General features: G+C 38.1%; 2 protein-coding genes and 1 pseudogene across 3 annotated transcripts; 1 reads left to right on the top strand and 2 right to left on the bottom strand.

The window, feature by feature from the left end:
• The first annotated feature begins 70 nt into the window (after positions 1–70).
• LOC101313494 lies at positions 71–11,968 on the top strand. Its single transcript, XM_004295339.1, has 14 exons — positions 71–1,286; positions 1,386–1,514; positions 1,637–1,836; positions 1,995–2,205; positions 2,297–2,534; positions 2,626–2,776; positions 2,869–3,159; positions 8,662–9,943; positions 10,156–10,287; positions 10,428–10,606; positions 10,704–10,914; positions 11,023–11,260; positions 11,336–11,486; positions 11,567–11,968. Exons 1-14 carry the CDS (start codon positions 89–91, stop codon positions 11,858–11,860), a joined length of 4,905 nt encoding a protein of 1,634 aa, XP_004295387.1. The 5' UTR covers positions 71–88; the 3' UTR covers positions 11,861–11,968.
• On the bottom strand, positions 4,024–6,810 carry LOC101308057 (annotated as a pseudogene). The gene is made up of 7 exons (XR_184188.1): positions 6,422–6,810; positions 6,188–6,285; positions 6,065–6,095; positions 5,443–5,542; positions 4,741–4,913; positions 4,494–4,637; positions 4,024–4,285 (listed from the first exon to the last, which is right to left on the bottom strand). The product of XR_184188.1 is annotated as a cytokinin riboside 5'-monophosphate phosphoribohydrolase LOG3-like (transcript).
• LOC101313198 lies at positions 11,961–20,386 on the bottom strand. Its single transcript, XM_004295338.1, has 14 exons — positions 19,063–20,386; positions 17,144–17,284; positions 16,864–17,054; positions 16,566–16,773; positions 16,221–16,458; positions 16,052–16,139; positions 15,609–15,910; positions 13,704–15,013; positions 13,473–13,613; positions 13,231–13,388; positions 12,913–13,123; positions 12,589–12,826; positions 12,358–12,508; positions 11,961–12,266 (listed from the first exon to the last, which is right to left on the bottom strand). The coding sequence occupies exons 1-14, from the start codon at positions 20,372–20,374 to the stop codon at positions 11,961–11,963; spliced, it is 4,995 nt and encodes a 1,664-aa protein (XP_004295386.1). The 5' UTR covers positions 20,375–20,386.
• Positions 20,387–22,353: the final 1,967 nt, after the last annotated feature.

Raw genomic sequence — 22,353 nt, 5'->3', positions numbered from 1 at the left:
AGCCTGATACATAGTCTAGCTCGGACTTGGAAGTTGGCCAAAGATGTTTTCAAATACTTTTCTTCTGTTCCTTGTCTTCCCTTTTTGCATGTCCATAGACACCATAGGACCAAACCAGTATGTCAAGGATGATGACATAATAGTTTCTAAACAAATGAAGTTTGAGCTAGGCTTCTTCAGCCCTGGCAACTCTAGTTATAGGTATCTTGGAATTTGGTATGCTAACATACCAGAAAAACCAGTGATATGGGTGGCAAACAGGGACAATCCGATTACTGATTCATCTGGTGTCCTCACAAACAGGTATGGAAACTTGGTTCTTTATGCTTATAAGGAAAACTTAACTATTTGGTCCACAGAGGTGTCAGTGCAAACTACAAGTAGTACTTCAGCTCAAATTCTAGATACAGGAAACTTGGTTTTGGTCCAGGGTAACAATGAAGAATTTATATGGCAAAGCTTTGATTATCCAACGGATACTATGATTCCAGGAATGAAACTTGGGTTGAATCGTGAGACCGGTCTGGACAGCTTCATAACATCCTGGAAGTCAGAAGATGACCCTGGAACTGGGGACTATTCATACAGGCTCAACCTTACTGGCGCCCCACAATTCATTCTGTATAATCGTTCAAGTAAGTATTTTCGAACGGCTATGTGGCCATGGAGTCCATCACCAAGTACAACACCTTATGCATATGACTACAATTTTGTTAATAATCAAGATGAGACATCTTTGATTGATTCTTCTGATAAATCCTCCGAAATTTCAAGACTTGTGGTGAACCATAATGGCATACTTCAGCACCTAACATGGAATGATGTTGAGAGTCGATGGAAGGAAATGTGGGCGGCGCCAAAATTCAGGTGTGATCCGTATGGACATTGTGGCGCCTTCAGTGAATGTAGTCTTGACAATATACAATCCGAATGTTCATGTTTGCCAGGGTATGAACCAAGTTCTTCAGGAAATTGGTCAGAAGGGATTTGGTCAGATGGGTGTGTGAGTAAGCAGGTAGAAGTATCTAATAAGTGTGGAAAGAATTTTGTGAAGGTGGAACATGTGAAGCTTCCAGATGCATCAATATCAGCTTTGCTGGACACACAGATGGGTGAAAGTGAGTGCAAGAGAGCATGCCAGAACAATTGTTCATGCGTCGCATACGCAAGTCTACAAATTGATGGAGGTGGTGGTTGCATGGCATGGTATGGGGAATTGATGGACACTTTAATATTGGCAGAGCAGGGACGAGATTTCTATGTTCGAGCAGATGGAACTGAGGCAGGTACTACTCAAATTAGATTATGATTTTGCTAGGCATCACCATATGTGCTCCTTGTCATGGTGATCCTTTTTTTCTTTTCTTTTTTGCTTTCACTTGCAGCTGAGAATGACAGAAAACCAAGTTTCCTCAGAAGGAGGGGAATGCTGGCTGTTCTAATTTTACCTGCTGTGCTGGCACTTTCTGTCATCATGATGGCCTACTGGTGGCTTATCAAGAGAAAGACTGAAGGTATGAGAGTTTCAACTCCAATGAATTTCGCTGTTATTACTTGTTGCGAAAACGTACATTTTATTTTATATTCCATGTTTTGGTTGATTGCTATCAAGTTATCAATTTTTTTGTCAATGTAGCCATTATATTGAGAAGGACATGGGGGAGACAATACTCTCATTTTAGTACTTTCAATGAGCCTGTGGTGGAACACAAAGTAGGGGAAACTCGTAGACACCCAGATTTGCAACTTTTCTATCTCAGCACAATAAAAGCTGCAACAGATGACTTCTCTCTGGCTAATAAACTAGGAGAAGGTGGTTTTGGCTCTGTTTATAAGGTGAATTCGCAACTTTACACTGTACTGTTTGAAGTAATCCGAATCCATCCAATTTGCAATTGGAAACATACAATTTGAAAATGATAAATGTAAGCCAGGGCAATTGAGATCTATGACTGAGAATTATGTGGATTCTTTGCGTTGGATTATTCATTCAGGGCCACTTATCCAACCAACAGAAGATTGCTGTGAAAAGATTGTCCAAGAGTTCAAGACAAGGAGTTGAAGAATTTAAAAACGAAGTTACACTCATTGCAAAACTTCAACACAGGAATCTTGTGAAGCTATTAGGATGTTGTATAGAGGAAGAAGAGAAGTTGTTAATCTATGAATACTTGCCAAACAAAAGTTTGGACTTCTTTCTTTTTGGTAAGTCATTATGGATATCGTTTGCTTTAGTTTATTTTGATATATTTGAAACTTTGTAGCTAAAAGTATATCACTCTTCATGTTGATGTAGATCAAACTCGTAGGTCTGCCTTGGATTGGAGAAATCGATTTGCAATAATCACTGGAGTTGCTCGTGGGATTTTGTATCTCCATGAAGACTCAAGGTTGAGAATTGTCCACAGGGATCTGAAAGCTAGCAATATTTTGCTTGATGCTGACATGAAGCCGAAAATTTCAGATTTCGGCTTGGCTAGAATATTTGATGGCGACCAACTACAGGATGTGACACGAAAAATTGTAGGGACATAGTAAGTAACTATCACACTTGGACATAGGATGTGGAATGAAATGTCATATGATCACCTCTCAGTTGTTTATCATTACTTTTCTCTTGTGCAGTGGTTATATGTCACCAGAGTATGCAGGGTATGGAAAATTTTCCACAAAATCAGATGTGTTTAGCTTTGGGGTTATAGTGTTGGAGATTATAAGTGGCAAGAAAAACAATGCTTCTTATGAGGAGGACCATTCCATCAATTTGATAGGTCATGTAAGTAAACAAATGTGTGATAACAATCTACCCTTTAGTTTGTACTGGACTACTGGTTAATTTCTTTTTAGATGATGCTGTGTACTATGCAGGTATGGGACTTATGGAGAGAACACAGTATCCTAGACATTGTGGATGTCGTACTGGAGTCATATAACATTGATGAAGTGCTGAGATGCCTTCAAATTGGTCTCTTATGTCTGGAAGAAGATACAACAGATAGGCCAACTATGTCCGAAGTTGTCCTCATGTTGAGTGGTGAAAGAGCTCTTGCATCCCCTCAAAGACCAGCATTCATCTTCAAAAAAACTTGCCACAATAGTTCCGGTTTACTAATAACAGAAAGATTTTCTTCCACTAATGATATAACAGTTACTGATGTTGTAGGTCGATGAAGATTCATGCTCTCAGTAGCTGCATGTAAATTTCTTCATTGGGACTGGTGAAGAAAGCTGTAGATTAAGAAAAGAAAAGTGTTTTTTGGTTCATGATGGAAGAGTTCTTGTTTCGCGTTTCTCTGTTTTCTTCAACAGTGCAAGTGTTTCTGATCCAAATGTTTTTGGGAGAAGGGTTGTTTTCCTTTGCTGTTTGCTCTCTAATTACCTTATATATATTATTGTGATCAGAAATGCAATTGTTGTACATCAGAAACTCAATCTGTGTTAAATACAAAACTTCTATACCACCAAAACATGTGTTACATTCAGTGAGTTTCCTATATGATGAACTGTCAATTTGTACAAATAAATTCCTCTATGATTCTGTCTTTCACTTGGATGATGCACTTACTGTCCATCTAGAATTGTTACAGTTACATTATTAACAGAATGAAGATTCTTTCCAGTTGATGTATCCCCCATGGAAAGAACTTCACTTGGTTCACTAGAGTCATATTATTAGTACTTCGCCACCCCAAATGGACAATACATTTAAATTTCACCTAGCTCTTTAATCTCTTTTAAATGTGGCTGCTATGCAATACCAACAAAAGTTCCATTATTATTTGAATTTTTGATACTATGCTACTTAAACTAGATGCAGATTTCAGATTTGCAACTGTTATTGCTTTGGCCACCTAGCTAGTTTTATGGGGCTAATCTCTGTTCTCAGCTATGGAGCTACCCATCAAAGACCATGAACCATGCTTCAGTCATTGGCAAGACCAAGATACGGGAACAATACTTAGCATTAAGTTTAGAATAATCCCCAATTTGGAAATGAAAATGAAAAATAGAACAAACTACATACAAGCCTAGTTCATTTGAAGACACTAACTAAACATGTTACTTAATTTGCTGAGGTCAAATGATTTCTTTTCAGCTTACACTAGCAGATAAAGGTTCATTTCAGTCATCTAAAATTAGTTCCTTTCACCAATGAATGCCATGAATATCCCCTTTGTGCCTATAAGATTGTTCACCTTGAAATATCACACAATGGGGAGTTGCCCAACTGCTCCTTTTCCCAGCATAGCTTGGAAGCAACTCTCTCATGGAGCGGGACATATTCCTACACAGAAAAATTATACAAGACCAAAAAATTTTATCAGTCATTCAGTCCCTAATCCAATCTCAATTAGCTTCTGACACTCCAAACTGAATATTCCACGATTATGATACACTAATTTGGAGCGTCTGCGTCTAAAAAAGAGTTTCGATCAGTAGCATGTAAAACATATACAGAAGATCAAATAATATGGAAAAAGCTTTCTAGTTACCTCCATTTTCTTCACCAACTCCTTGGCAGTAGGAGCAGAAACAATTATGTGACGCGCATCTGGACTGATGAAACCTTCTCCCACAGCCATGTCGATGAACAACAATAACGAGTCGTAGTACCCGTCAACATTCAACAATCCAACCTGTAAAACAAGGAATCACGTTATGTATCCAACGGAGCTATAGTTCATTTGCTATTTTGTTTAACTTGAAGTATAGGGAATAGAAGATATAAACAGGCATTACTGGTTTATCATGAATGCCAAGCTGCGCCCATGCAATCACTTCTAGCAGCTCTTCAAGTGTTCCATATCCACCTTCATTTATTAATAAGGAAATAAAAATAGTTATTTTCAGATTTCATTGATACAATGAAAAGACACAATAAAAGAAGTTGCACAAGTTAGATAGAAGGCAGTCTTTTGTCTATCTCATCTGCAGGTGGTCACCACAGCACCACTGGTTTATATACTTGGGACTATTTGGTAAAAGAATTGACTATAGTTCTTTGTGTTTCTTTTGTTAGCTATGGAAGGGATGGATGTGGGATAGTCATACTGAAACTACAGGAGTACAGCGTAACAAATATATGGTGACCAAAGAAACAAGCCTAATCTTCACTATCACAATAAGTATGTCATTCTTTTTGTCTCATTTTTCTTCTGTTACTTTCATTCTGTGATTTTATTTACCTCTAGTTCATGTTATATGCGGCCAATTTAAGATGAAATACTAAGGGTTTGTATATTCGTTACTTTTCTTTAAAAGAACATATGTTTTGAGAAAGACATGCTATGTGTTATTTTGAAATGATATATTCGAAAAGGTTACAGTATTTTCTAGTTTCTACATATGAATATATAGGACATATATGATTGTTCTTAAAATAATTTATTATATGATACTGTACATGTTAATTAGTATTATGTATGTAGGGGTTACACTAACCAGGTAAGGCAATGAAGGCATCAGAGTGCTTAGCCATTTCTGCTTTCCTTGAGTGCATGTCTCGTACTTCTTTCACTTCTCCCACTGTTTCACCAGTAAGCTGAAAACTCACGAGATAAAATTGGTCCAAAATCAGAACAGTCATAACAACAAGCGCAAAAAGACAGCAAATTTGAGAAAGGGAGAGAGTTATCATAGCGTTTGAGCCAGAGAAGCAATCATGAGTCACATAGAGGATGGTGGGCTCAATCCATTTCCACCGGGACAAAAAGAAAAAGAAGGGAAATATTAAAAACTTGATATTTTCTGGTATCATGAAATCTGAGATAACCACTAACATGAGAGATGAATTTGCTGATGAATCTTTCAAACAAGTTCCACTTTTTTTTTTGGAACATGAAACAAGATCCACATGTTAAAGCTAAGAAGTTGGAGGGTCTAGAATCTTCAAAGACACATATGAGAGGACAAACCCAGAATTTGAAAGATAACAAAGGTGAGGTAGAAATTCATCATATATTGATGAAAATCAAAGACAAAAAGAAAGAAGTAAATAATGCTCTCTGTTCAGTCGCTATCATCTTTTCTGTAACAAAAAATTATAATAACAGAACATACTCACCTCTTTAGGCATGAGAGTCTTGGGGATAACTCTACCAAGACAACAATAACATGACAAAAATCAGTTCAATGCAATTAAAAACTAGAAGTAAGAGCAAAAAGGAAGTGATCTAGACTATCATACCCAAGGACATGTCTTCCACCATCATGAACAGCTTGGGAAATCAAACCCATCAAGCCAATACTCCCTCCTCCATAAACCAAATCAATATCCTTAGAAACCTATAACAGACAACAACAAAACAGATAGCTTGGTATTCAGTTGGGAAACCAAAGTTGTATAGCTAGTTCAAAGTTGAAAAAGCTCAGAGACTAAGTAAGCAAATCAAGAATAGAACTACTTAAGTAAAGAAGTTACCAATTCTTCCCCAAGCTCGATAGCAGCCTCCTGGTAACCGCTCTTCTTTCCCAAACTACTCCCACAGAACACACAAATCCTCTTGAATCTGGATTGCATCATTTTCATCTCCATCTCTCTTTAAGTTGATAAAAATGGACCTACTGGAAATGAAAGGCAGCAACAGAAATGAAAGAGACAAATTCAAAAGACTAGAGCTCCGGAAGGAAAATGATACGGGCGTATATAGAGCTGGAGCTGCTGCTGGACCATGGTCCTTTCCAAGTGTCTCTCAGCCACGTGTCCATTGTACTCTCAGATACTTACAAAAGTGGTTGAGGTGAATTGGAATAGATCTACTGATGGTGAATGGTAACCAGTGGATGGTAAATCAAACTGAAGTTTGAGTTGGGCTTCTTCAGTCCTGGAAAAACTCTTAGTTACTTGATATTATATGGTCGACAAAGGTATCAGGCAAAACGAATAGCACTAGTACTTCAGTTCAGCTTTTGGATATATACAGGAAACTTGGTTTTGTTCCAGGGTGAAAATAGTGAAGATGTTTTAAGGCAAAGCATTGATAATCCTACATGAAGTCGTGCCAATATTCAAGGTCTAAAGTGTACATGTTTGCCAGGCTTTGATTGTACATTTCTGTTTCTATCTTCAACATAATTCTGCTATTTTAGTAAGCTTTAATTGTTCATGTTTAGTATTCCCTGAAGTATTAGGATTCCTATAATTACCATTCAGCCTAGTAAAAGAAAGGGAATGGAAAACACGTACCCGAGTCCCCGAATCCAAGGTTCGCAGAGCAGCCTCGAAACTGACGATCTCGCTCAACAACAAAAATGGAGGTAAAATTCCTAGTTCCTTGTTTGTTTCTTTGTTTGAGCGTTTGGCCCTATTTATCCAAAATAAAAAAATAAAATAAAAAATAAATAAATAATATAGGTAAAATCAAAACACTTGGAAAAATCAGGGTGTAAGATGAATAATAATAATAATAATAATTAATAAATAAAAAATTTCATGAGGGATAGACGGAGACGACACGTGGCGCGGGCCATTGGGGTTCGGGTGGGGTCCACCATTTAAAAAAGAAACAAGACCAGAGAGAAGCAAGAGAACTCGGAAATCAGATCCAGCGAGTTTGGGTTTGAGAAAAAGAGAGAGAGAGAGAGACATGCATGCGATGTGTGGTCGAAACGTCGTCGTCTTGGTGACGCGGCTGGTGGCCGCCGACGTTGAATTACAGATGATCGAGTTTGCAGACTGAGTCGAGTGAGTCAGATAAGGTTGATGAGGTAATGGATATTACTCTTGATGTGAAGTTGAAAGATTCGAGGGGTCTATTGGCGCTTGATGTGCAAAGCAAGCGTTTCAGTGGGATTTGCAGGTATGATCAATAACTCGGTTGTAGTTTAAATTTCACATTTTTTTTTCTTTTTCTCTCTTAGTGGACTGGTGTGTATGCACACAGTTTGATCTAGTTTGACAGTTTTGTTTTCTAGTGGTGATTTAGTCTCAATGAAAAAGAGAAAAAAATGGATACCTGAAAGAGAAAAAAATGGATAACTGAAAGGTCTCTTAGTCTCCCTCTATGACCTGTCTCTTGCCAAACAATAGTCATCTTGTGCACAATGACTAGTTGTGTTACTCCACTGCTGACCTTTTCATCAGTTCTAGTCCAGTCTTTCCTTGCAACTTTGATATAATACCAAAGGACAAACCAAATTTCTATAGTTTGACATGAACGTGTTTGAAAACTTGCCCCGACTTAAATCACTCAAGTAGAACTGGATGCTGATTTCTCTGGGAATTGATTAATTAGCTTGACTTCTGGTGATGGGTATCTTTGGTGCTTCTAGGAGTGATTTCATTTTCCAATAAGGTTTTGACAGTTCTCTTAGTTATCTTTTATTCTTAGTTTTTTGCTTAGAGGATACGTTGTTCCCAGAAGTACACGATCTTATGTAAGTGCATGTATGTACTGGAGGAGGCAGTGTTTGATGAATCAGTACAATAGTAACTTCTCTTGTACTCTGTACCTAGCTCTTTGGTTATGTCCATTGAGTGGTGAGTATCATACCATGAATCCTTTGGCAAAGACTGTAGGTGGTCAGTTTCTCTGTATCCTAGAGTGTTAGCTAGGGAAGTGAGTTCCAGTTTCAGTTTATTTCAATCTGCTACCCTGGTGTGATCAAGGGGTTTACTATTTCTCTAAGGTTGAATCTTTCGATTCCTGATTCACTGGCAAGTTAGCCAAAATGGTGCTGAAGAGTTTGCTACTATTCCTCCTCTTCCCATTTTGCAAAGCTATAGACACCATAGGATCAAATCAGTATGTCAAGGATGGGGACACCCTAATATCTACAGAAAAGAAGTTTGAGTTAGGCTTCTTCAGCCCTGGCAACTCCAGTTACCGGTATGTTGGAATATGGTATGCTGAAATACCTGAAAACCCGGTAGTATGGGTGGCAAACAGAGACAATCCCATCAACGATTCTTCTGGTGTCCTCACAATAAATAGGTATGGAAGTTTGGTTATGTATGCTCACAATAGGGAAGACTTGGTTATATGGTCTACAAAGGCGTTAGTCCAAACCACAAGTAGCACTACTTCAGCTAGGCTTTTGGATACAGGTAACTTGGTTTTGTTCCAGGGTAACAATGATGGAGATGTCTTATGGCAAAGTTTTGATTATCCTACAGATACTATGCTTCCGGGAATGAAACTTGGTTTAAACCGTGTGGTCAAGCTGGACAGCTTTTTAACATCCTGGAAGTCACAATTCGACCCTGGAACTGGGGATTTTTCATATAGCCTCAACCCTACTGGCTCCCCACAATTTTTTATGTACAATGGTTCAACTCCAATGTGGAGAAGTTCTCCGTGGCCATGGCAAGATGCTTCATTAACTCCAAATTATGTAGATATCTACACTATGGTTAATAATCCTAATGAGACATACATGATCGTCACTTCTGATAGCACATCTGGTCTTTCAAGGCTTGTGGTAAACTATTCCGGGACACTCCAGCAATTAACTTGGAATAATGCTGACAGTCGATGGGAGGAAATCTGGGTTGGACCGAAGTACAAATGTGACCGATATGGAGATTGTGGTACTTTTAGTACATGTATTCCTGACAATATTCAATTTGAGTGTGCATGTTTACCAGGGTATCAACCAAGGTCTTTGGAGCATTGGAATCAGAGAAATGGATCGGATGGATGTGTGAGTAATAAACCAGTAGAAGTAGAACGATCACAATGTAAGAATGGAGAAGCATTTAGGAAGGTGGATGGTGTGAAGCTTCCTGATGCATCAATATCAGCTTGGTTTGACACAAATTTGAGTGAAAAGGACTGCAGAAGTACATGCCAAAAGAACTGTTCATGTGTTGCATATTCAAGTGTAGATTATGATGGAGGAGTTGGTTGCTTGATATGGTATGGTGATCTGATGGACACCTTACTGTTATCATATGGGGGACGTGACTTATACATTCGAGGGGATACACTTGAATCAGGTACTAGTTCTATCCTACAAAGCAATACATGTCTGTTCTAAGTTTCCAAGATAAAATTAAAAGTTTCTTGATCATAATACTTTTACTTTGAAATGCAGTAATCATTTCATTTGTTTGTATTAGCACCAGGAAACTAGCTAGAGACCTTGATCTTCTTTTCATGCTTTTGTTTTTCTCTTTGCCTTTCCCTCTCATTCTCACTTGAAAATGAAATGCAGGAAAATCAAGAGGTTTCATGAGAAGGAGGGGAATGCTTCCTATTCTAATTTTGGCTGTTTCAATTTCACTGCTTCTCATTATGTTTGCCTATTGGTGGCTTTTAAAAAGGCATACGACGAAAGGTATGAGAAGTAGTTCATCTCCAATAAAATTTTCTTAGTTATATACGTGTGAATATCTATAATCAGAAAAGAAGAAAAACATGTTTGTTTTTAAAAGTTCTTGAGTTACTTATTATTGTTGATATTTTCGTTATATTGTCAATATATAGCCAGGGGAAAGTGCTCTCTTTTTAGTTCTTACAATGAGTCTATGGTGGGGAATAAACTAGAAGAAACTAGGAGACATTCAGATTTGCAAATATTTGATCTGAGCACAGTAATAGCTGCAACAGAAGACTTCTCCCATGCTAACAAAATCGGAGAAGGTGGTTTTGGCTCCGTTTATAAGGTGAAACTACAATTAAAATTTCTCATGTAAAACTTGGATGGAGAAACACATTAATTTTTTGAATGATGATTGAGTGAATCGTTTTCTTTGGATCCAGGGCAAGTTGGCCAATGAACAGAAAATTGCTGTGAAAAGATTGTCCAGGTGTTCAAGTCAAGGGATTGAAGAATTCAAAAATGAAGTTATGCTCATTGCGAAACTTCAACACAGGAATCTTGTGAAACTGTTAGGCTGTTGTATAGAACAAGAAGAAAAGTTGTTGATCTATGAGTACTTGCCGAACAAGAGTTTAGACTACTTTCTTTTTGGTATGTTATGACAAACTTGCTTTCTGCTTGTTGGTGATGTCATTCGGATCGAGGTTAAGACATTGTTCATAATTTGGTCTAAAAAGTGTATGAACGATCTTGATGCAGATCAAACTAGAAGATCTTCTTTGGATTGGAGAACTCGGTTTGACATAATCATTGGAGTTGCTCGTGGGATACTATACCTCCATCAAGACTCGAGGCTAAGAATTATCCACAGAGACCTAAAACCTAGCAATGTTCTTCTAGATGCTGACATGAAGCCAAAAATTTCAGATTTTGGCATGGCCAGAATATTTAATGGGGACCTACTACATGATAAGACTAACAGAGTTGTTGGGACATTGTAAGAATCACACATTTGTAGAATAATTTTCATATCATCACCTATTGATTATCATTTTCCTTTTGGCATATGCAGTGGATATATGTCACCAGAATATGCAGTGTATGGAAAGTTTTCAACAAAATCAGATGTGTTTAGTTTCGGGGTCATTTTGTTGGAGATTGTAAGTGGGAAGAAGAACAATGCCTCTTATCAGGAAGAGCATTCCCTCAATTTGATAGGACATGTAAGTGACAGTAATTTATGCTAACAATTACAGTTTTTAAGTAGTGTAGTCTTGTTTAGATTATGTTGTGTACTTTGCAGGTTTGGGACCTATGGAAAGAAAAGCGAGTCTTAGACATTGTGGATCCTGAATTAGAGTCGTATGAAATTGATGAAGTCCTTAGATGCATCCAAATCGGTCTCTTATGCCTGCAAGAAGATGTCATGGATCGGCCAACTATGTCTGAAGTTGTTCTCATGTTGAGTGGTGAAAGAGCTCTCGCATCCCCTCAACGGCCAGCGTTCGTCTTCAAGTTCAGCATTGGTGATTCATTAGTAGCAGAGGGAGTTTATTGTTCTAATAATCTGACAATCACTAATGTCATAGGTCGATAAACGAGCATGCTCTCTGTATCAGCTTCTTATAGACTGCTAGAATGGGAAATAAAAACTGTGTTACATTCAATGAATTTACGTATATGATGAACTGTAAATTTTACCGTCCATCTAGAATTGTTACAGTTACATCATTAACAGTATGAAGATTCTTTCCGGTTGATGATGTATCCCCCATGGAAAGAAGTCCAGTAATAAAACCAGGTTCTTTCGGTTGGGGCATCAAATAATTCTCATTAGACAACATTAATAACACAGTTGACATAGTTGGTCTATCATCCACCCTTTGCTGCACAGACAGAAGGGCTACTTGAATACATCTTGTCACTTCATTAACAGAAGAAGATTTCTCTATCTGAGCATCCAGCAGTTGCAATGGATTTCCTTCATTCCACAGATTCCATGCCTGAAAAAAAAAAATTGAAGCCAATAACGTCACGAAAATTGAGCGTCAGAAGAGCGAGTACATATCATGTTTCATTTGCATATGCACTTACATATCCTAGAAGATTGAGATCATGCTCAGGGTGATGAAATCCTGAATTCTTTCTGCCACTTATTATCTCCAAGACCAACACACCAAAGCTGAATACATCTGATTTTACAGAGAAGTGTCCACCCATAGCATATTCCGGAGACATATAACCACTGTGCACCAACCCAAGTTTATGTCAAAATTCATAATCGTAGTACTGTATAATTGGAATAGTCTATGAACATGCACTTACTATGTTCCAATCACTCTCCTGGTCATTTCTTCTGTCTGTTCTCCCCCAAAAATTCTTGCTGTTCCAAAGTCAGAAATTTTAGACTTCATCTCACTGTCTAGTAAGATGTTGCTTGCTTTGAGATCCCTATGGATGATTCTCAGCCTGGAATCCTGATGAAGATAAAGTAGTCCTCGCGCAATTCCCATAACAATGTCAAAACGTTTCCTCCAAGTCAGTACTTCACTTCTTGTTCTATCTGAGAAAATTATTTTGCAGAAAGATTAATGCTAATTTGTAATTAAATACCAAATAATGAAGACACAGTGCTGCAGATATACATACCAAATAGGAATTGGTCCAAGCTCTTGTTGGGAAGGTACTCATAAATTAGCATCTTTTCTTCTCTTTGTATGCAGCATCCCAAGAGCTTCACAAGATTCCGGTGTTGAAGCTTGGCAATCAAGGCAACCTCATTCTTGAATTCTTGGAGGCCCTGTCCAGAATGCACTGACAGTCTTTTCACTGCAATTTCTTGCCCAGAAGGTAATACACCCTACAATGTATCATACTGGACTTAGCAACTTACTCATTCAAAAAACCATTTAGCCTTATTTTACATATTGTTCTGATGTTAATTCCATAACATTAATAAATAATTACCTTATATACAGTACCAAATCCACCCTCTCCAATTTTGTTTGCTATAGAGAATCTGTCAGTAGCAGCTGAAATAGTATCAAAATCCAAGATAGATAACGCGAGGTCCTCTTCCTGCATTTCTTCCATGTGTACTTGATACGGATTCTCTCTGGTTTCAGCTGATTTATTGAAAATTATTCAGTAGGAGAATAATAAAAAAATGAAGTACACTATTTTGTAAGGGATTTCATAAGCTGTAATACCTCTCCTGAGTCTCCTCTTTGTCTTCCTAATCCGAACGATGCAGATAATGAAACCAAAAATAAGCATCCCACCAAGTGATGACATAACAATGGTGACAACCATTTTCACTCTCTTTTTCTTCTTATCATCAGCAATGGACTCTAAGTAACCAATAAACTGAATTAGTCACAACGCACAAACTAAAGCAACTTAATATTGAGAGTGAATCAACAGATGAACATGATACATACCTATTTCTTTTCTTGCCATTCGAATATAAATCTCTTCCCCTACATCCGGATAGTTTCTCATATCAACCAGTTCATCAAACCACATAACACAGTCTCCCCCTCTTGCATGAATATCAAACCTAGTATAAGCCATACAAGAACAGTTCTTCAAACACTCTCCCTCACAGTCCTTGAGGCTCAAACTTCTGTTTGCAAACAGGAAGGAATTATCTGGCAACTTTAATCCCTCGTACCTAACAAAGCCATCCCCATTTTTACAATCCAAGTCCCAATTTCGCACACAGCCTCCAGTCCAAGTGAACATTTGCCATTCCTGTGGTGACTTGGGATCAAATCCTTTCAAACACTCACAACTAGGACCTTTGGAGTCACAACTTCCATAAGGACCACAAGTCCCATACACATCACAGCTGCTTTGTTTTAGTGTCACCACACCACCCCACTGATTGTTACTTGCTCTATAAGTAAAATATTCAGCCGAGCCATCTTGATTCATCACAAACCTTGTTAGAGTAGATTTGTCTACAACTTCAAATGTGTAATAGACCTCTTCACTGCTTATATTGAAAATTGGAGTCCATACCGGATTGCTCTGAAGCTCCTCGCTACCACTGAATCTGACTCCATCCCAAGGCCCCCATCTATTTAGCTTCTCAGACCCTTTCCAAACCACCAACTGAGGTGCTTCATCATGCCGGTCCACACTAAAAGTAAATTCTCCGGTAGAGGGGTCACTAGAGGAAGACCATGATGTCATATTCCGGTTTAAACCTGTGACCAAATTCCAGCCAAGCTTCATTCCCGGCAACAAAGTATCTGTTATGTAATCAAAACTCTGCCAAATGACAAGCCCCTCTGCATCATCTGCACCACTTTCATTTCTCAAGATCAGATTTCCATCGTCCAAGAGCTGCAACATGGGACTATTTAAGGCCACAGAAACATTCACAGACCACAAATTCAAAGACTCATTAGTGGAAATCCAAAACCCGGATGAGCTTAGAGATACACTTGCTGAAGAAGAACCAGGAAGAATAGGGACATTTCTATTAGCCACCCAAACTGCAGTGAGAGGAAGAATATTCTTGTACCAAATACCCAAGAAGCTGTTATTTGAGCTTCCTGGAGTGAAGAACCCAAGCTCAAAACTTTGGCTTGAAGACACCAAAGTCTGTTCATTTGTTAAAACCTGGTTTGGCATCAAAGTATCTACTGCAACTGAAATTAGTGAGTTTGAAGACAGCAAAATGTAACAGAAAGCTAGCAAAAGAGGGTATCCCATTTCGGCTTCAAATCTATGAAGCAACTGTCTGTATAAGATTATTTGATTACCAGTATAATACAAGTCAATAACAATTAGATTATTAGTATTGCAGGTTCTTATTTGGACAAAGTCAGATTGAACTAATGCGTGTACGCCACTAAGTCAAAGGGGTTACATAATTTATGATGTGTTGAAGATATGATCTACATTTGATCGACTAATAATGAACAATATCATGACCAGAAAAATAGCAAGTTTTGATCCATCTATATGTTGAACTTTCATTTTCTTCTGGATATGATAAAGATGGTCGTTTCAGGAACTTGGGCTATTTGTCAGCCACAAGGCACCCCAAGGACTTCTTCTGTCCTCATGTCAAAGTTTACAATTGACCTTGTAAATTTCATTTGATAAGTTTCAATCTTGGAGGTGATATCAGTAATTCAGTAGTCAGACCAAGAACAGTAAACTTAAATTTCTTTTGTGAATTCACAACTAAAATCAGATTGTACACTGACACAAGGATTTCTCTTCTATGTTGCCTAGTAAATGATCTGTTTATACAGAAAAAATCGAAATCTTTTGTGAGATATACAGAGATATAGGCTATGCTAGTTGATGAAGATTATATCTTACACTACCTAGGATTTAATACTGTGATAGTTACTTGGTTTACAGTGCATGACTCATCTTGCTTGCTTGAGGATGATTCTGTTTCTTTCCTTCCTAGGCAAAAACCGGGGTTTTTAGGCTGCGGCAGTGAAGCAGTTTCACTACTTAACATTAAAACCACAGAGGACATTGTAGGCCTATCTTCTGCACGCTCTTGGACGCATAATAGCCCAACCTGAATGCATCTCATCACCTCAGTTTCCGAAAATGAATTTCCTACTGATGAATCTATTATGTCCAGTGCACGACCTTCATTCCATAATTCCCAAACCTGCAACAGTTTAAATCTTTGTTAGTAGTTATGTAATGAAAATCATTACAATATGCGACATAATGTTTTTTCACTTACATGGCCTAGGAGGTTTAGCTCATTGTTTGAGTAATAAAATCCTCGGTTCTTTTGGCCACTAACAATCTCCAACACTAGAACACCAAAACTAAATACATCCGACTTTATTGAGAAGAGACCATCCATTGCATATTCCGGAGACATATAGCCACTGCAGATCATTAAGAAAGTCGAATTAGTCTGTAAGGTCTAGCATTACTTAGAAAAATTGAAAGCTTAGTATGGTACTCACTATGTTCCTACTACTTTTTTTGTATTAGCTTCTGTCTGATCCTGACCAAATATTCTTGCCATTCCAAAGTCCGATATCTTGGGGTCCAATTCTCCATCAAGTAGAATGTTGCTTGCCTTGAGATCCCTATGGATGATTCTGAATCTCGAATCCTGGTGGAGATAAAGCAGCCCTCTCGCAATCCCACATATGATGTTGAAACGTTTTTTCCAATCCAGCAAATACCTTTTCGCTTTATCTACAACCATTTGCAAGTTATAACTCCATTCCAACATTTGGTATATATGTAAGAAATTGAAAACTGCAGCTCTTAAAATGAAGGTGAAGCATGAGGCAAGCACTAACCGAATAGAAAAGAATCAAGGCTTTTGTTTTCCATATATTCGTAAATCAGCATCTTTTCATCTACATCAACACAGCAACCAAGCAGTCGAACAAGATTTCTGTGTTGAAGCCTTGCAATCAACTTCACTTCATTTTTGAATTCTTCGGTTCCCTGTCCGGAGTTCTTTGAAAGTCTCTTCACAGCTATAAAATGACCTTCAACCAACCCCTGCAGTAGCCCCAGATACCTAAGTCATGTTGCTTCTTTGTGTGAATTTGCAGATTTTATTATTCTAGTAATCTCTAGCATTAGTTTTACCTTGTAAACACAACCAAAACCGCCTTGTCCTAGTTTATTTTCATCAGAAAAATTATTGGTAGCCACTGCAACAGAGCTAACATCAAACAATGGCAATTCTAAGTCATCATTGCTCCTGTCACCAGAGTAGTGCTCCTTAGTTGACACTACCACACTATTTAGCAGAAAATCCTGGCTTCTTTCAAGAGGACCTGTTCAGAAGTAAGCAGTATATATATAAATCTGTTAGCTAGCTATGTTTTCATGACTTGTTGAACACGTATAGAATTTCCTTCTGTACCTTTCGATTCTCTCCTTGTTAGAGTGCTACCCGAATTCCTCCGCTTGAAACAGATAATAATAAGACCAGCTGATAGCAGAACGGCAATACCAACCGCAATGCCTACGATCATAATTATTTTCTTTGTTTTCCCATCACCATCTGGAATCAAATTGATCATACATGTGGTCAGTGACATTGTATACTGTTTAAAATCTGATTAGTACTGGTAATCACAATTTCACATTTTACTGTTTTTGATTGGCAGCGTGATTAAAAGTTGTACAAGCTAGATCAGACACAAAGAGGGTACCAAGAAACCAACTTGATGTGGAAGCACACCTAACCCACCAACAAATAGACCACCATTACTTTCAGTGTCTCCAAACCATTGGTAGACATATACAGCTATGAACATAAATATTGAATCCATTGCAAGATATTGCAGATCTACCTGACATTATACACTTACTAAACCTAGAAGACAAGAAAAAAAAAATGCATACAGTGCTACTCACCTATTACAATAGTACCGTCAAAGATATGGTAGAGGGTTCCATTTCAAATTCTGTTCACCCATGAAGCCTCTAAGCTAATTCATATATATTTTTCTTATTTTTCTTATTAAGAGCAGTGTAACAGATCACAGATGAGTGTTGTCTTTATGATGAAAACCCTACCCAGCTAGATCACGAACCCAGTACTCATACAACCCTCACGGCCTCCATACTAACTCTCAACTATTCATTCTCTTGAAGAATGCAAAAGACTCGTATTTGAACATAGATGATTTCAAATGTCAAGTACAAAGTTCCAAAGAAAAGGTCGATTCAAATTATGTTTCCTTTATATTCCTAGGTTCCCACAGAATTACTGTCCCTCTTCTAATATTCAAACCAAACCATTTGCCATGTTATAATATTTCTAAAGCAAACAACGAAAAGGAATCGCCGGATTCCACAAAAAGGTCAAAAATGTCGGCCAACGAACGTTTTATACCTAATCTGCCAAAACGTTTATTCATGATTTCATGTGACCCTTGCTTAGATTGATGGCTTAGAATGGAGCTTTTTCCAGTCGCAAAGGTAGCAAATGATTCCAAACATGAGTCACCTTCCATCTCTTTGTCTACCACCAAATGACAATGTTTTATGTGAAAGCATCACAACATAGGTGGTCCAATTTCATGAAATTGACAAATAGTGAGTCACACTTCCATGAATTTCCCCTATTATCTTGTTCCACAAATAAGCTAGAAGCCTTTGTGTGCATGCTAACTATTATTAAAACCAATGGTTGGTTTTGGGTGGAACGACCGTGCGACATAGCACATCCGATATATGGATCATTTCCAACATAATAGAATTTAGTAGTATCCAAACCATTCTACTAGTCTCCCTCTAGCTACTCCAAGCTTATGGGTCAAGAACATCGTCTCCTTGTGAGAATATATATTAAGGAAGTGAGAAAGAGAGGAGGATGTTTCACAATTTTGTTTCTTCAGTTTACTATTCTTCTTTTTTATTTGACCGGCTACATTATTATATGTGTTCGATGTTTGTAGGTGTCATTTTTTTTCTCTAATAATACACTAGAAATTCACTACAAACTTGTTTAAAATGACTTAGTCGTCGACATTGAACTTTTATGAAAGACTAGCTAGTAAACATTTCAAGAAATTCGAGCACCACCCTCTAGTGAGTTCGACACTATCGGATAAATCGATGACTGTTATAACTTACAGACACCAAATAAGAGCGACTAAATTCTACGAGTGTTCTAATGATCGTATTTCTCAAAATTTGTATTGTACTAAATGAACATTAACATGAATATGAATGATAATCTTTTTAAAAAAAGAAAAAAACGAATGGTAGTAATGTAAATTGGTAATAGTAGAGAAAAAGAAAGCAGAGGAGGAAGAAGAAGGTGGTACGTACCTAGTTCAGAAGCTGCCAACCGGAGATAAAACTCTTGCCCGCCGTCGGCATAACTCCTCATATCAATCAACTTCCCAAACCACATGACACATCCACTCCCTCCATTCTGAATCCTCGCACTCGAAAACCCACTACACGAGCAGTTCCCTAAACACTTGGCCTTACACTCTTCCAAACTCATCTCCATCTCCACCACCGCTCCGCCGCTCTCCGGCAGCTTCACATTCTTCACCTTCCTAAACTTGTCCGCCCTCCCACACTCGAGCTCCGTCTCCCTCTCACACCCGTCGGAACCATCTCTCAGGCTCCACGCCGAAGGGTTCTTAGGTCGGAACCCTTTCATGCACTGACACACCGGCGAAGCGTTGGCGTCGCAGACACCGTAGGGTCCGCACTCACTGTAATAGTCGCATTGGTCTTTTGGAGCGTACCAGAACTGGTTCCAGATCTTACGACTCTCGATCCACGTCAACCTTAAGAGCTTGCCGGACTGATCTACGATCAGCCGAGAATTCAGAGCCGGATCAGTTGTGTCACCTTGTTCCGAAAACGAGTAGTACACTTCTTCTTCATTTACAACGAATTTGAATCCAATACCATTATTAGCGGAGTTCATCTCCGGAACGCCGCTGAATCTCAGACCGTTCCAGGGTCCGCTCCGGTACTGTATGGTGTATTTCTGCCGGAGGAAGACCTCCGGGAAACCGTGGTAGTCGAGCTTGAAGGTGTAGTCTCCTGTAGAAGGGTCATCTAGACTTTTCCATGAGGATATGTACCTGTCTAGTCCGGTCTTCAAGTTCCATCCGAGCTTCATCTCCGGTAATAAAGTGTCTGTGGGATGGTCGAAGCTCTGCCATAGAAACTTGCTAGGGTTAATTTCGGTCGCTTCTTTGAGGACTAAGTTGCCGGAATCCAAGAGCTGCAGGATTGGATTTTTAGAGACGCCAACAACCTGTGAGTTGTTGCTTGACCAAAAAACGTTTCCGGAGTCATCAAGAAGAGAAAGGTTTCCAGCGTAACCGATTTTGAGACTGGATGAGTTGTTTGGGAGAGGGTTGTCTCTGTTGGCAACCCAAACAACGGTTCTTTGTTCGATTTTCTTGTACCATATGCCCAAGTACCATCTTGAGGGTCTGCCTAGCTCGAAGAAACCCAATTCGAAAACCTCGCCGGCGGAGACGAGGGTCTGGCCTGTAACGAACGACTCAGTTGCAGACAAGGTGTCTTTGGATACGGCAGTGGAGAAGAAAGAGAGTAAAGTGAGGAGAAGAAGAATGGTGGGAAAGCAATGGTGCTTTGCTAAATCTCTCATTGTTGGTGAAAAGCATATGGGAGTAATTGTGGTTGTTCATTCGATTCTGAAGAAGACATATATGGTTAGGTGGTATTATTATGATAATAGTATACGTCTTTGATAGGCGAAGACTCAAAAGGTAAGAGAGCTCGTATGACAATTGGCACTTTATGAATTTGTACTGATGGTCTGTCACATAAGGTAGTGAAACGAAACATACCATATATAAAACGTTGGGTTTTACTTTTACACGTATGAACCACTTGAATATGGCAGTTACTTGGATTCTTTTCGACTTTAACTTGATTTTGCTCAAGAGTTGAATATAGTTTGGAAATTCCAAAATTTGAAAGATTGATTGATTTGTCATTATTTTACTTAATTTTCTTAACCTATTTACATTGAGTTTGATGATTGTAATATAATGGCATCCGAATGAAGCGATATCATATCGTCAAATAAAAGGAAATACACTTCAAACAAAGGTTCTTGTATACATGGCCGTGTTAGTATATATATGGTGCAATCTTAACTATTTAGATGCGGAGACTAGATATATCTAATCTTAACCATCCACACGTGTATGTGCAGTGATAAAATGATGACAAATTAAGTGTGACTCACCGTTAATTGGACCGTTACCAATTATGTACGTGTCAACTTAAACCAAATAATTTTACTTTCTTTTTACCTTAACTAGGTCTCCCTTCACTATATATGTAAATTAAAAAGCCTTCAGCGCAAAGTTTGTATTCTATGTGTGGTTGTTGCGCTCTGTCTTGTAGTATCAAAAGTCGTATTTGCATTTTGGAATTTAGAGGTAAGCGTATGCAAGTCTTCTCTTTTGTATTAGTTCTAGAAAATATGACTTCTAAAAAATAAAGTTATATAGGTATCAAATGTATGATGAGTCCCAAAGGTCTTTTGTCTTCAAGCTGCCTTTATTCCAAGCCGCTTTGATTTTAATTACATAATACAAAACTAAATAGCAGATGTTAGATTTCATATATAGCACAAAAGGCGATGAAATAATATCGCAGCTTTTTGTTGTATGACATGCATGATAATCGATTAACACACCAAAACGTAAAAAAATGAACCAAAATAAGAAGATGAAAAATGTGAGTGACAGGATATACGTGCACCACAAATAAACTACAAAGTGATACTACTGCAGGCAACAAGGGCAAGAAATGAAGCCACCAACCAATTCAAGGTCGTGGACGTGGTGCACATCGATATCGATCTTCTTAATTCTTTGCTGATTTTTCATCGACACAATCCCATTGTCTAATGATTTTCATCACTGACCAACTGATTGAATATTTCGAATGTCATTTTACTATCAATTTATATTTGGTATACAAACTAATAAACCAATCATGTAGATTCTTTCTTCATTGTTTAGCTTTATATTAAAACACCAAGTTCAAAGGGTACGTCGCATTCTTGTTTTGTTCAAATTTTAGAAAAATTACTTTAGTTAAAGAGCTACTTATCATGTCATGAACAAATGAATCATGATGTTTGATTCCAAGTGCGGATCAATTGATTTGGGACTCGATCATCTTGTTCTTTCTCCTAGCTAGCCCTGATCATATTACATTTAGATTTGAATTAAATTCAGTTTACTCCCATGAGGTTTGGGAGTAACTTCATGTTAATCCTTATACTTTTAATTTCATCAGTTTACCCCTTAAACTTTTGAATTTTCCTCAAGCGTGACCAAATGTCCTATATTCTGTCTAAATCGGACGTTAACTGCTGATAATTTTAACCTTAACTGTGAGGCCAGTATCTAGAATTTGGGCAAATCGAACCTTATATGTCCAAATTGGACCTTAACTGCTGATAATTAAAAGTCAATTCAAACGGAATATGAGAATTTGGGCACGGCATACAAAAATTGCAGAGTTCAAGGGGTAAACTGATAAAAATAAAAATGTAGGGACTAACATGAAGTCACCCCCAAATCACAAGGGGGTAAACTAAATTTA

This window comes from Fragaria vesca, linkage group LG3, assembly GCF_000184155.1.
Source record: "Fragaria vesca subsp. vesca linkage group LG3, FraVesHawaii_1.0, whole genome shotgun sequence".
Lineage (NCBI taxonomy): Eukaryota > Viridiplantae > Streptophyta > Magnoliopsida > Rosales > Rosaceae > Fragaria > Fragaria vesca.
The sequence above is the reverse complement of the archived record's forward strand: the minus strand, read 5'-3'. Positions and strand labels throughout refer to the sequence as shown.